Raw genomic sequence first — 14,879 nt, forward strand, 5'->3', positions numbered from 1 at the left:
ACAGAAGTTAGAAATTTTGGGTTAGCACAAAGTGTCAAGTGCAAGCATGAAGTATGTGGGTTTTTTGTTGTTGTTTACATGCAATTTCAATTTGTAACATAAAAAAATGTAGCTTTGTCAACTTAAATTTTCACTTAAAGTCAAACTTTAAGGTGAAAAAAACTTTTAAAAATTATTTAAAGAGACATTCCACTTTTTTGAAAATGCGCAAATTTTCCAGCTCCCCAAGAGTTAAATATTTGATTCTTACCGTTTTGGAATCCATTCAGCTGATCTCTGGGACTGGCGCTAGCACTTTTAGCATAGATTAGCACAATCCATTGAATCTGATTAGACCATTAGCATCGCGCTAAAAATATCCAAAGAGTTTCAATATTTTTCCTATTTAAAACTTGACTCTTCTGTAGTAACATCATGTACGAAGACCGAACGAAACCAAAAGTTGTGATTTCCTAGGCAGATATGGTTAGGAACTATACTCTCAAACTGGCGTAATAATCAAGGGCTTTGCTGATGTAACATTGCTGCAGCAGACGTAGTGATATTACGCACTGACCGAAAATAGTCCAGGGTTTCCCGCAGCACTTTTCAGTTTGGGCGGCCCACCTAAGCTGGGATACCCTACCACCTTAACTAGGTCGTCCAAAAAAAATAATCCACCAAACGCCACATGGCCGAAATGAGAGAAAGACATGGTCCGTCACTGTCTGAAGGATAACTAGCCTGTTGATAAAACATTTAATTCATTAATAATCTAGTATGTGTTCATTTTCTGTCATAGTTTCTTCAAAATTGAGTTTTATTTGAGTATTTTAAATAAAATATTTTCATCATGACTCGTACGCCCCGCCCCTTTGATTGCCACGCCCCCGGCCCACCCACCTGCACAACCCTACCACCTTAACTAACAAATTTTCTGCGGGAAACCCTGTAGTCCCCTGCTATTGAAAGTAATTTGGTCTTAGTACATGATGTAACTACAGAAGAGTGAAGTTTTAAATAGGAAAAATATAGAAACTTTTTGGTTATTTTTAAGCACGATGTTAATGGTCTAATCAGATTCAATGGATTGTGCTAAGCTATGCTAAAAGTGCTAGCGCCAGACCTGGAGATCAGCTGAATGGATTCCAAAACAGTAAGAATCAAATGTTTAACCCTAGGGGAGCTGGAAAATGAGCATATTTTTAAAAAAAGTAGAGTGTCCTTAACACTTAAAAACAAGTACGTTTTTTTAACAAATTATTTTCAATTAAAGTGACCTTAAGTTACCATTTGAAGTAAATTTTCAAGTTAATCCAACTTTCACAACAGATATTACTTTGGAGGAAAACTATGATAAATTCAGTAAACAAAAGCTTAAATTGTAAAACTTGCCATTTCATATTATTTAAATACTAACATGAATGCTACATGAGCACCAAATAATTGTGTCACAGTGATTTTGACATGACACAGTAAAGTGTTTGCATGTTAAATAATTAAATATACTTGTATAACAAAAAATTCAAGCATTAACTTTCTGCTATGACCTGTAACAGGTTTTGCCCAGACAAAAGCATACTTTTAAAATAATAACATAAAAAAGCAAAGGATTTTCAAAGAAACAGATATAAACATTTAAACAGCATTTAAAATAAAAACAGTGACATTAAAGTAAGGACAAAGAGAGAGCAAGACGTTACTAATATCATAAATATGTCATAATCTAACTTGGGGATACACGTCATTATCATAGTATCACAATTTTAGACATATCACTATTTTAAGAGATCATAATTAAATCATAAATTACAGTTATGTTTTTAAACATACTCCTTTACTTTTTACCACTGTCACACCCTGAGGACAAACCCTGTATGTGATAAAAAAAAATAAGAATAATAAAAAAATAGATGATAAAAAAATTAAGTGTATTTCCACTAACCAGCTGGAGCTTATTCAAATTAAGTGGACATTGCCAGATTTTGGACTGAAGTGGAATGAAATATAAACTTTTTTTAAAGAAATTGTTATAACAATAAAGATTAAATAAAACATATTTACAGCAATGCTATTCCTGAAAATCTCTTACACCCATTTGGTCTGTCCTTATGCAGCTCATTCACCCTCTGTATCACTGTCAGTCTCCATTTCAGGTAGCGTTGAGATGTACCACTCTGCATTGTCCTCCGGTTCATCCTGTAATCCAACAAGTGAAATCCCTGCACATTCTGTCTTTGCATTCATCTCCATTGCCTGCTGCTGCTGACCTTGGTGCTTGCGCTTCGTATGACGCCGCAGCGTGTTACGCTCTGCGAATCGCATGTGGCATATTAAGCACTGAAAAGGTTTTTCACCCGTATGTACTCTCTGGTGCCTCATGAGCTCTCCAGACTCACGAAAACGCCTTGGGCAAAGCTGACACACGAAGTTTCTCTGACCTGTATGGATGTGCTTGTGTCGCTCAAGATGGCTTGATCTTTTGAAAGCCTTGCCGCAAATTTGGCACACGTGGGGCTTGTTTTGGGAGTGCGTGATGGAATGTCGCTCAAGGTCCGAAAGATAATAGAAGATCCGAGGACAGTACTGACAGTAAAGGATGCGACGTGGACCTAATCCTTGCGTATCTTGGTTTTTTGAGTCATTTATGGGAAATTCAGGTGATGCAGGACGAAGGGGTGAGCTGGAAGAGATGTCATTGGTGGACATGGTGTCTGTTTGGTCTACTGAGGCGGCCATGTTCTCAATGGCTGGATAATGGTCGTCACAGTTTGTACCAGTCTCGTGGGTGATGATGTCATGGATAGTGGCAGAAGAATCTTCAGATAGAGAGGAGTAAGTAGCGGCCGAGTGCGTTTTAATACTTTCACTTTTTTTCTCAGCAGACACAGCTAATCTGACAAGGGCCTCCCTAAAAGAAGTTGGCATTGAGTAGGCATCAGTGCAGGGTTGCTTGGTTGGACTTGTAGAGATCACTGTGGAAGTGCTAGAGGAAACAGTCGATGAGGTAGGGCTAAGAGGAAGATTAGAGGGGTTATTCAGTCCTGAGATGTCTGCAGCTGTGGAAGAATCAAGGCTGAGAGGTGAGGGACGTTCACATAATTTAGATCCCAAGTCAAGTGGACAAGCAGCTAACGGAAGTGCAACAGTTGAAGTACAGGAGCTTTGACATAATTGCTCTGTTGGGGACGAACTCTGAGGAGAGGACACCTGAGGAGATGACAAAACAAGGAACACGGAGGAGGTCGGTGTACTCTGAACTGGTAAAGAAAGGGTAATTAGCCCTGGGTTAGTCTTAAAGGCTGGTGAGGAAAGAGTTTGAAGCTGAGATGGAGAAAGAAGCAGAATGGGAGTGTTTGATCCAGTAGTATTAGCCATAATCTGAATGGGAACCGATGCCAACTCAGACACGGCAGATGACACAGATGATTTAGCAAGAACTACAGAGTGTGCTGTAGTTGACTCAAGGTTTGGAACAACTTGTGAAGCTTCCACTGAGACATGACCAAGTTCGTCAGGTTGGGCATTTTGTCTGGATTCTGAGACATCCTGGACATTATCTTCAGCTTGGCTTGGAGCTGTTTCTTTGGATAGTTCCTCAGTCTCTTGTATATTATCAATCTGTGGAACTTTCTGTCCATCAGGGGTGAGCACGTAAGGAATTCCCTGATCATCTATAAGTAGTGTATCAGGAGTCATTGGTACACTGGTAAACGTTGACATGGCTATAAGAGAATTGGTGGACAGATGTCCATCCCAATGCTGTGGGAGATATGTTTGAGCTTCACCTTTTGGAATCCAACCATTTTCATAATAGTCCTCTTGCTCCACCTCCTCATGTTGGTGATCATCCTCAATTTCATCAACTTCCATAAGAAGCGAACCTTCACATTGAGAGTCCCCAACCCATTCACACTGCCTTTCCTTCATTTTTTCTTTCTTTTTTGGTAGGCTTAAATCTAACACTTCGACCTCATCATTTTGTCCCAAAAAATCTCCCGCACTTGCAATTGTCATCGTCCTTCCAATATCAAATATCTCAACATCTCTATGACACAAAATTTTTGTTTTAAATTCTTTGCAGTATTCTAAAATTTCTTTTTGTGCATTTTCTGCATTTACGTCCATCTCCAATGTCCTACATTTTTGACTCCCTCTTCTAAGTGTCACATCCACAACCTGTGTCTCATTCTCAGTCCATGTCTCCTGGTTTGTGTGGTTGACGCTGACAGATGATGGTAGTAAACTTTCCTTCAAAATAGATTGTCGCTGAATTTTAATTTCTGGTAAATCATTGGTTGAGATATCAGCAATGTTTGTAACTTTGGTTGTTACTTCACAAACATCAGTCCCAACAGACTCAGACTCCATCTCAGAGATCAGCAGCATGTTTGCTGGTAAGCTCCTTGAGTTCTCGTCAAATGTAATGGGTTTATTTTCAACACTCTTATTTTCGAGTGAAGTTGTCTGGTTTAAGTGTAAATTAAAGACATGATTTGGTGAGGCCGGCTTGTAATCCTTTACAACTCCAGTCTGATCTTGTGATGGAAACACATTAAGGTTGACTCTGTCTTTAGATTCAGTCCCCACTGAGAATCCCTTATCTGATAAGTCCCTCTCTTGACCCTTAGACATTTGGCAATCTTTGGTTACAGTGAGATCAGTCCACCTAATATGTGGAATGGCCTCACCTATCCTGTCCAATGCACAGTGTTTGCGCATAGCAACTTCTGTACATTTAGCAGTCGAAAAGGAATCATAATATTCAGTACTCAGTTTATTATAACCTGAGAGAACAATAAAACATTGCCTGACAGAGCCACAAGATCTTGTAGAATCCATGTCAATGGCGCCATTTCCATTTTTTTGCCACGTTTCCAAGTTCCATTCATGTTTCTGGCATGACCTCCACTTATCAAAGGCATCAATCTGAAAAATAAAAATAAATAAAAAATGAATGCCCTGTGCGGTAGAAACATTATAAAATACAGTAATTGCGGGTTCCAATTATTTTGTATCTTGAGGTACTAGTTTTAATGTATCAAGGGTGGGTTGGCAAGCCTCCCTAACATTCATTAGATGAAACAATCATTAATCATAACAGATACTGCAGTTCAACAAAGCAGACAGAGGAGGCACTATATCACTACTTTGATAAAAATCTGTCAGGGATATTATTATTATCCCATGAATATCATTACATTGACAATATTAATTATCCAAAAACCTAATAACATAATATTCTCGCCCACCACAACATAGATTCAACATATGTTGACAAAGACCTCCTTGTGTATGCGGAAAATATATTATTCTCATAGGTTACATCCTATAAGAAGCACTGGTGTATTAACATCAGATTCTTTATACAACATTGACCTCTAATGTCTATTCAAAGTCTCATTTTAATAACTACATTAAATACACTTATACTAATCCCTTCTTACTTACTAACCTTCTAATATGAAAAACTGTAGTACACTGTAATATTTACTAAAGTAAACTGTAGTAAAATTAATTGATATACTATAATGCTTTTGAACCTTAAAATATTAAAACATATTTCAGTATTTTATTTACTATAGTTTAGCAATTTACTAAATACTGCAGAATACTATAGTATACCATAGTAATTATACTACAGTATTTTAAAATTTACTACAGTTTACTATAATAAATTACATTTAATAAATTGTTTTTTAATGTGGGAAAATACAGATTTTTTTACTTTTGTCTACATAGCTTAAGTGTAAAATAGCCAATGTCTTAATGCTTCCTTTTTTAAATAAATTACTTACAATATAATTATACATTAAGAATTTGTTATTAAATAAATTTCGTTTAATAAATACTAAACAAACTGTTTAAAATATTTAACTAATATTTAATGTAAATACGTATAACTCCAAACAATTATTTGGAAATGTAAAGTTTGACAGGATGCCAACACAAACAGTTTTTACAAATGTGACGAATAAACTCAACATTGATTGTTTGTGTAATATTTGTAAAAGTAGGCTACAGTAAATACTGTGTAGTTAGAAGTAATGTAATGTAAAGTGTTTTGAGCGCGTGTGATGGTAGCAGCCAGGTCCAGAGCTCTCTGTGGCTTTCATCACAAATGAAGCGTGTTCATCTGTCAGCGCGCACGGCTCAGGGTTTGATACGGATGCTTTTGTCCATATATTCAGCCATGCAGCACTGGGGGAGAATAAGAGATCAACACGGGGACAATCGACGCCATTACGCATCGGAGGTCCGTTTACAGCAAGAAAAAAATATGGGTATAACCAAACACCGCGCTTTGATGTTTGTGGTGTCCAGACAGCGAGTCGAACCCGTGCCATTATATGCATTAAGTCTATATCTGATGGATATTCAAGTCCATAATCTATTTTTTTTATTTAACTTCAATTATGCACATATTTTTGCCAATAGCACTGACTGCGTTCGAACCTGCGGCCAGCCATTTTATGCGTACCGAGGGTTCGAACCGGTGACAGCGCTCAGACGCACTGCTGCCTTGGAAACCTCATTACAAACTTTGTAAGACAAGCAACGCTCTTTCATCGCTACTTACAATAACACACATCTCTTTTCAAAAGCTTACAGAAATTCGCATAATTTGCCTGTTAATAAGTGAAATATTGAATATGAAACTGTTCTCACCCCACGAGTCAGCTCGCGCAGGCACTGACTGGCCCGACCCTGAGACACTTCCGGAAGACCAAATATGAATGAATGACTGGGCGGAGAGGTTGAGCGCGAGGGAAAGGGGAGGGGCGGGAGTGTCGTGGTGTTGCAGTTTTCTGCGTCCGACCTGGACATAATGGTTTGGATGGTTTGGATGGAGATAAGTTTAGTTGTCAATAAGTCGATTTGAAAGTGATGAACCGAAGTATGAACCATAAGGATATAGCGTGGATCTCATTAAAACGGTTCAATTGTACAAAAACATGTTGTGTATAACCTTAATTTGAATATATCAGGAAAATATTTTTACTTTAAATTTTTTATGAATATAGTTACTGTCACAGTGCAGCACATCGTATTTGTTCGTATGCTTATTTGTTTCTCTTAATGAAAAAAAATATTTAGATGTATTTATTTATTTGTTTATTTATTTATTTTTATTTTGGGGGTGCATATTACCTGACCTTGTCTTTGTGAGGTTCTGAAATACAAATATAAGACAGTAACAACAGGTATCAGGAACATAACAATACACTTACACATGTACACATTAAAAGATCACGCAACAGAGAAAAATTAAATCAGTACGTTTAATAAAGACAACAAATATTTTCTAGTTTTGTTATTGTGAAATCTTAATAGTGATGTGAAAAATACAATCAAAGTTTATTCATTAAGGTAATTTAAGTAAAGATTGCACAGTGGAGGGCTGTATCATTATTAAATGAAATAATTGAGGTTCACAAGTATTTTCTGACACTTCCAGTCTTTTCTTTACATATTATGTAATCCAAACAAAGCAGTCCAGTCGACGTACAATTACTATTAAGCAATTAATCAGTAATTAAAATAAATCAAATAAAATAGACAAAGCAATAAAGTGTTAATTTTGAAATATAGTAAAAAAGCATTGTTCATGATTTCAGACTTTGCTTTGGCCAGATTAGATAAAGTATAAGATAGCAGAAAAAATATGAGATAAATATCCTGCCCATGAAAGCAGTGTTTTACATTTTGTGTGACAATAAAATAAACCCAAAAAAACAGCTAGTGGTAAATTTGTACCAAGAGCTCAAACAAGTATACGGGTATTTCCATACATCAACTACAATATAACAAACTTTATTTCATAACCACACTCTGTTTAAGGTAACTGTGTCAATGCAACATAAAAAAACACAAGCAGCATTAAAGAGTCAAAACTGTAAGATCCCCCATAGTTGGCATATTACAGTAAGACAATTTATGCTTAGTTTATAATTTATGTAATCTGTTGTAGTGACATTTGAATTCACTGAAGGTCAGCAGGGTCACATGCATCAATCTCAGAAACCAGTCGATGAGGGAAGAGCTTAAACTGTAGCCATGTCGGGTCTGAAAAGAAGACAGACAGAAAGTAGGTGACATAGTTGATGCAGGATAGATTCATTCATTTTTAACTTTAAAGTGCATCGATTTATGTGTGTGAGTCTTTGTACCAAGATAGCAACTAGGTGCCGTTAGCTGTCCGTCCACACAGACCTCCGTGGCAGTGAAGCTACACAGCTTTTCAGGATGTTGACAGAAAAATGTCACATTCTCTCCATGAGCAACCATACTGTCCGTCAAATCATAAGGCCAGCGCTTTACCCCATCCACTATCACCCTGCTACGATGTGCCGGGACTGGACAACGGGCTGAAAGGAGGGGAGAAAGGGTGAACAGAATAACAATACATAAAACAGTGATAAACAGGAAAAAGAGAAATAGGAGACCATTTTTAATTTTCAGTGCAACACTTCAACACAGCTCTCATGACAACACAGTTTTGTGTCGTTGTTTATTACCCCAGCTTTTCTTACCCCGACAAGCAGGCACTGCACTCCATGTGCCATTAGGTAAACAAGTGACTTTATTCGGCCCATCCAGCAAGAAGGTCTTCTTGCAAAGGTAATAGATTGTGTCACCCACCTCATACTCAGCTCTCTGGATGGCCACCAGATGGCCACGATCAACCTCCTTAGGAGGAGGACAAAACAGACCTGAAAAAAACGTGCATATATTAGACTTAAATACATTACAGTCTGTAGATTAAATGGGTTCTATGATGATGAAACACTCTTGTTTATATTGGCCCTAATTGAGGATGTTTGAAGCTTTGCCATGTTGTGCCCCATTGGAAAAGATAACATGATGGCATTTTATTATATTATTATTATTATTATTATTATTAAGATTTACAACTTATTCGTTTGTGCTCAACTGAAGACAGGAAGTCATATAGATCTGGGATGGCATGAGGGAAAAAATTATTGGATTTTTTTAAAACTATTCCTTTAAAATCAAATGATGTTTATCCAACAGAGGGCAGTGTTGCACCAGTAAATGTAAGTTTTTTTTCTCACACTATTAACTCTGTTATTTCCACACACACATTACACATGGTGTCCCATCCACCTACTCACAAACCCACACAGTCTTTATTGCTCCTCTTTCAGTTCTTTGCTAGAGCATACAGATATACCCTTAACAATTTGACTTTTTCTCATCTTTCACATGACAGATGCAAAGACACCCGTTCTTTCTTTTAGTATAAAGTCTTTTAATAATATTTACCATGTGCACAATCTAATACTGAACGTTTAGCGGATGCACACGCATGCAGTCACTTACGGCGACAGATGGGGTGAGGGTACTGCCACGTCTGGTTCTCATGACAGATATTCTCACTATTCCCAACCAGCACAAATCTGTATGGAAAAGAATACAAAAGTGCTTATCTCATATCAGTCACAGATTTCCAATTTCCAATTTTTCTCTGTTCTTACCCAGCAGCACACTTGTACTGAATGGTGGATCCCACAGCCCCACTGCCCTGCACCGACAGCAGATCATTGTCAGGCAGAGAACAGGACGCCTCGGGCACCAGAACCGGCATTGCTGCATGCCCTCCATCCTGGGAGGCTGCTGGCAAAATCAAAAGCTTGTTTATACATTAGGTGCATTATAATGCATGCTGAAAGGTAAATATATTGAGGAAATTCAGTGCTGTGGGGGAATGTTATTTGTCCAGGTCAACTTTCAGGTTAATTTTCTTTTTTCAGGTCTAAACAAAGGTGAACGGTAGACAGGCAGGGATCCAGCAGGATTCAATGTGGTTGTGACAGGACACTGCATTTGAATAGGCTGGGTGAGCACAGATACAGGGTAAATGAGCAGGTGCATGTGTTGGGTTGTTATGGATTCACAGGTCATGTGAGCGGGTTGCCAGATGATGGATGGAAGGTGCTTGCTGCTTCATTTAAATATTTTAACAGTATAAATCTATCTGGAACAAGCTGTGCTCATTTTCTCTCTTGAGCAGACGCATGCAGTTATATCAAATCTTTCCACCTTTTTGAGAGGAAGTCTGATGACTAAAGTGAATATGCACATGCATAAACACTCACATCAGCTTTAAGTGCACAAATCAGGTGCATCTACTTGCCCAACTCTGGCAGTTTAATGTTCTCTGAGTGTTACTTATCTGTAGAGAGAATTACAACAGGACAGTTCCCTTAGACCCTAAACGCCCACAACTCACCACTTTGACAGCTTATTCCTAAAAATACCACTCATGTTACTCCAGGAAATGTGTGTGTGAATATGTGCTTGTGATTCAGTGGGGGTGATACTGGGAATGCAGCAGCCTGGAGCTGTGCCGATTCACGCCTCCTCTTCACGGAGCCAAAGCCTTTGTAATAAACCTGTAGCAGGCTTCTCATTGGTGTATGCATGCTTGACCAAGGTTCAATTGCTGAAAGCTTTTTGTTCCATAAACTTCTCATGCAACCTTAAACACATTATGCATGCAGTGACACATATTTCTGTTTTCCTGAAATCATGATTGGCAGAGTTCAATATCACCAGTCTGTGCGGATAATATTGCTGCTGTGAAGGCATTTCCCTTGAATTGCATAATACTGACAAACTTGTCAGTTTATTATTAAGACAAGGGCAGTCTGACCCAGCAGGACAGAATCCTTTATCTCATAGTTTTAGATAATGAGTAATAGCACAGCATGCAATATCATTTTTCAAAATATAGCTTGATGCCATTAAGATAAAATTTTTAGTTTTATGGGATTTTTGGCAAATGTAGTGTTTTTTTCTGCTGATGGATGAGGAGCTCAGATGTAAAACCTTCTAAGTGCGTCTGACATGTTTTCTTGTAAATTAGTACTTTTTATCAGACTCTGGATTCTGCCAACAAACCGGTATTTCTGAATAGCCTGAGGCCGGGATTAAGCGGATTTGAAGCGAAAGTATTTGATGGATGATACACGCCGAGAGCATTTGCTTAATATCATTATCTAATTTTTGATGGAGGTGGTTTTTAGCAGCTTTTGCATCTGAGCTCTTAAAATACTCTAACGTGAAGAGTTCCTGTAGCTCAAAATAGAGCATTGTATTTGCATCACAAGGGTCATGGGCTTGATCCCAAAAATACACATACTGAAAAAGAGTAGATTGTATGCACTGTAAGTTGTTTTGAGTAGAAGTGTCTGCTGAATGCATTGTGACCCAATATATGGAACTTCTGAAATAAACATATATCAAGCTTAACAAACCTTTATTTTAGTTTTAATAAAAAATTAAATTATTGATTATTTGTTAACGTTCTGTAAGGATGTTTACCTTACGGAAGTACGGAATATGATTTTTTTTGCAGCATTGGGCATGCCTGAATTTAACAGAGTCATCTACCCAAATACTTTGTAGCAGTAGCGGTGACTTCTCTTCAGAGGGGCGTGAATTAAAAATATGTGTTTGTTGCATAATGTGAACCATGTGCATCATGCGTCTTGTCAAAATACAAAATGTGGCACACGCATTGAAAGGGTTTATGATAAAGTTCACAAAATACTCGCAAGACACTCACTTAACAGTAAACTCTTGATTACACATGATATTAAGGGAGTATCTGGCAAACGCAAGGGTCTATATGTATTATAAACCCTTTCCATGCATGTGCAGCAGGCAGGTATTTTGACAAGACGCATGATGCAGATGGTTACTTCCAATGATGCAACAAACACATATTGACATAATGAGCCACACACATGATGGGCTAAATACATGTTGTGATGAGCTTTCCATTGTGCTCCCTCAAAAAAGAAGTCACCGGCCTCCACTGCATTGGAGTAAATCATAGATTTTTTTTAAATGTGATGATACTATTATGGATCGCGGGAGTGTCTGCAGAGTTTAAGGGGTTAAAAATGAGCATTATGTAAAACTTTATGAAAAGATCATTAACTGATATATTTTTCATTACTGAATGTAATGTTGAAAGTATATGTTAAAACATGCTCCCTACCTATACAAACAGGCTCATCTCCACTCCACTGCCGGTCACCTTGGCAACGGCGAATTGTTACATCCAACCCGTTAGGCATGGTGTACCCAGTCTCACAACGGATCTCAAGCAGAGCAGAGAAAGAGGGTGAAGGGGAAAGGAGAGCTATGTTCAAATGTTTGCCAGGTGGAAGAGGCCACGGACACGTCCGACCTATTCACAAAGAAGAGCATTATCTTTTATATCTATGATGGGGATGTAAAGCCTAAGTTGTTATGCTGGTCTTAGTTGGTCTACCTAGCTGATTAGGCTGGTTTGCTGGTTTTAAAAGGTTTTGTCAGCTAGTCAGGACCAACTAAGACCACCAAAGTTCATTCATTTGGTATTTTATAGTTTATGTCTATGTTTTCAGTTATCACATGCATTATGGAGTTACTAGATTTGACCTGGAGCAACACAGCTGAGTCCACACTGCCCATCACAGAGACACTGGCGCTTGTTTCCACACTCCTTGTCCTGCTGACACTTTTTTGGACATGCTCGTCTTCTTTCATTGCCAAGGGTTCTCTCCGGACACTGTTCTGTTGCCTCTACTATCACATATATAAGCACACACAGGAATTTTTAAAAAATGTATACATGTAAAATAACACCATGAAGATTAACAGACTGTTTTAAAATTCACTCTTTTGAGTAAATGTTCTTAAAAGGTTCTAGGTTCCACAGAGCAGTGCTTCTCAGCCTGGGTGCAGTGACCCCCGGGGGTGGGGATTTCAATATTGTGCCCCAGTTTTATGACAATTTCTAAAATACATGAATTTATCATAAATTCTGGGTAATTAAACCTCAGAGAAATAAGGCAATGAACCAACGGCACTACATTGTAACATTTAATATGCTTTGATTATTCTTTGGGGGGCCACGAAGGGATGCACAAAGGGGCCGCACACCGAAAAAGTTTGAGATCCACTGCCATAGAGAACTTTTAAAGGGGTCATATTCAGACTTTTTCTATGTTTAAGTGCTATAATTGGGTCCCCAGTGCTTCTATCAACCTAGAAAATGTGATAAAGAACAACCCAGTAACTTTGATTTTGTAAAGCATTCTCTGCAAGCATGTAAAAAAAATAGGTAATTTCACCTGTTTTGTGACGTAGGTAGCAAGGCCAATTACAATAATGCCACCTCTTAATCTGCACTATCCAACCACGACACTGCCATTTAGTGCAGAGAGAGAGAGAAAGAGAAAAATTGCCAGCACAATTGAGTTTCAATTTCAACAAACCACCATCATTGCAATCAGTGTTTGCATTTCATCCGCTCATTTGCATTTTAAAGGACGCACCCCAAAATGGCACATTTTTGGTCACACCTACAAAGTGGCATTTTTAACATGATATAATACATTATCTATGTGGTATTTTGAGCTTAAACTTAACATACGTATTTTGGGGACACCAAAGACTTATTTTACAATATGACCCCTTTAACATCCTATTGCACAAAAGCTACTTTGTAGAAGAAAGATGTATTACATACAAACAAGATGAAATTATTTTTTGAAAAGTTCTTGGAGGAACCAAGGTGGTTTTTTATTTAATGGCATTGCTGTAAGAGCCCTTTTGCATCTTTTTAAGAGCATACAGGTGGGCTGAAACACATGCAAGCAAGCACACACACTGAAACTGTACTGTTGTCTTTCTAACCATTGAATCCTTGCCATGAAATAGCGGGCTGCTAAATGTTTGGCTGTCTGCCCAAGACACTATTCTCTGAGCTGAACCAGGTGTACTGTATAACACAATACATCTCTATAAACCTGACAGTGATTGATAGAGGCCACCCAAAAACAGGATGTTAAAATTCAAATATTACAACCTCAATAAAATATAATGAAACACATCATAATAAAAATCTTAAGAGTGTAATGAAAGTGTACACTAATCATTTTATGACACAAACAATCAGAGACTCATTGGTCAATTTTGAAGAGTAATCTATGCAAAAGAAAGACTCCCAGTAACCTTTCAGCGACTTTTGATTATGAAAAGATTTTGACATGAAACAGAACATGATACGCAATGTGTGTGTGTGTGTGTATTCCATATTTCATGGAAATACAGAGGTACTCTAGGAAACTGTCAGGGTTATAAGTGTAATACGGGCGGAGATGGTGGTAGAAACATGTTCCCTCATATCCATCATGCTTAAATAACAAAATCACACACGGCCTCTCACGTTTACTTTAACAGCATGCTAACATACATTTTAAAACAGAAATCTTCCCAAAATGTATAATGTTATAAGGAAAATAAAAAATTAGTCACCAATTAATCGCTCTACACTGTCAGAAAAAATGGTACTCTTTAAAAAGGTCCTAAATTTTAGGTACCGAAATGCATAAATTTGATTCTTTTAAAGTAGTAATATGCACTCTTTTGTACCAATATGTACATCTGAGGTACTAATATGAACTCTTTAGGTGCAAAGGTGCAGCCCCAGTGCGAGCTAGGGACCAGTACTCATACACGATCGGACCTCTCACACACATCATTCATTCATCGGTTATTACCAAATCAACTAAAAATATTCGATTCGACTTCAATAGCTCCCCAATCCCCACACACATATAAACAGTCACACAGCACTCACCTGATGCTGTAGTCAGGCTGCTGAGGGCCCACACACACAAAAAAAGAGAGAAGAGCAGAGATGACTCCATCTCTCCCTGACAATCACTGCAGAGCTTATGAAGGAGGTAGCAGGACAATGTGGGGAATATAAAGATGGGGGAAAGTCTAGAGGAGGGGGTACTGTGATGGTGTGATGGTGAGGGAGGAGTAGAGCCACGGTACACGCGAGAACACACACACACACACACACACACACA

At 38.0% G+C, this 14,879-nt stretch overlaps 2 protein-coding genes across 3 annotated transcripts; both read right to left on the bottom strand.

The window, feature by feature from the left end:
* Positions 1–1,164: 1,164 nt before the first annotated feature.
* LOC135743190 (uncharacterized) lies at positions 1,165–6,688 on the bottom strand. Its single transcript, XM_065260771.1, has 2 exons — positions 6,649–6,688; positions 1,165–4,908 (listed from the first exon to the last, which is right to left on the bottom strand). The coding sequence occupies exon 2, from the start codon at positions 4,819–4,821 to the stop codon at positions 2,098–2,100; it is 2,724 nt and encodes a 907-aa protein (XP_065116843.1). The 5' UTR covers positions 4,822–4,908; positions 6,649–6,688; the 3' UTR covers positions 1,165–2,097.
* Positions 6,689–7,246: 558 nt separating this feature from the next.
* Positions 7,247–14,801, bottom strand: ntd5 (ntl-dependent gene 5). 2 transcript variants are annotated; one of them, XM_065261216.2, is made up of 8 exons: positions 14,642–14,801; positions 12,436–12,582; positions 12,011–12,202; positions 9,480–9,618; positions 9,325–9,401; positions 8,514–8,693; positions 8,151–8,348; positions 7,247–8,046 (listed from the first exon to the last, which is right to left on the bottom strand). In XM_065261216.2, the coding sequence occupies exons 1-8, from the start codon at positions 14,709–14,711 to the stop codon at positions 7,964–7,966; spliced, it is 1,086 nt and encodes a 361-aa protein (XP_065117288.1). In that variant the 5' UTR covers positions 14,712–14,801; the 3' UTR covers positions 7,247–7,963. The 2 variants fall into 2 exon arrangements, with proteins under 2 accessions (XP_065117288.1, XP_065117289.1); XM_065261217.2 differs by having other exon boundaries at positions 9,480–9,615; positions 14,642–14,800.
* Positions 14,802–14,879: the final 78 nt, after the last annotated feature.

Source organism: Paramisgurnus dabryanus, chromosome 13, assembly GCF_030506205.2.
Source record: "Paramisgurnus dabryanus chromosome 13, PD_genome_1.1, whole genome shotgun sequence".
In the NCBI taxonomy this organism is placed as follows: Eukaryota; Metazoa; Chordata; class Actinopteri; order Cypriniformes; family Cobitidae; genus Paramisgurnus; species Paramisgurnus dabryanus.

Bases quoted from the DNA above. Each gene is read 5' to 3' on its own strand.
- LOC135743190 (XM_065260771.1), bottom strand. From the start codon at position 4,821: ATGGATTCTACAAGATCTTGTGGCTCTGTCAGGCAATGTTTTATTGTT.
- ntd5 (XM_065261216.2), bottom strand. From the start codon at position 14,711: ATGGAGTCATCTCTGCTCTTCTCTCTTTTTTTGTGTGTGTGGGCCCTC. The intron at 9,619-12,010 runs GTAGGGAGCATG...TGATTTTGCCAG, and splicing joins AGATGAGCCTGTTTGTATAG to CAGCCTCCCAGGATGGAGGG. The intron at 9,402-9,479 runs GTAAGAACAGAG...TTTTCCATACAG, and splicing joins CAGTACAAGTGTGCTGCTGG to ATTTGTGCTGGTTGGGAATA.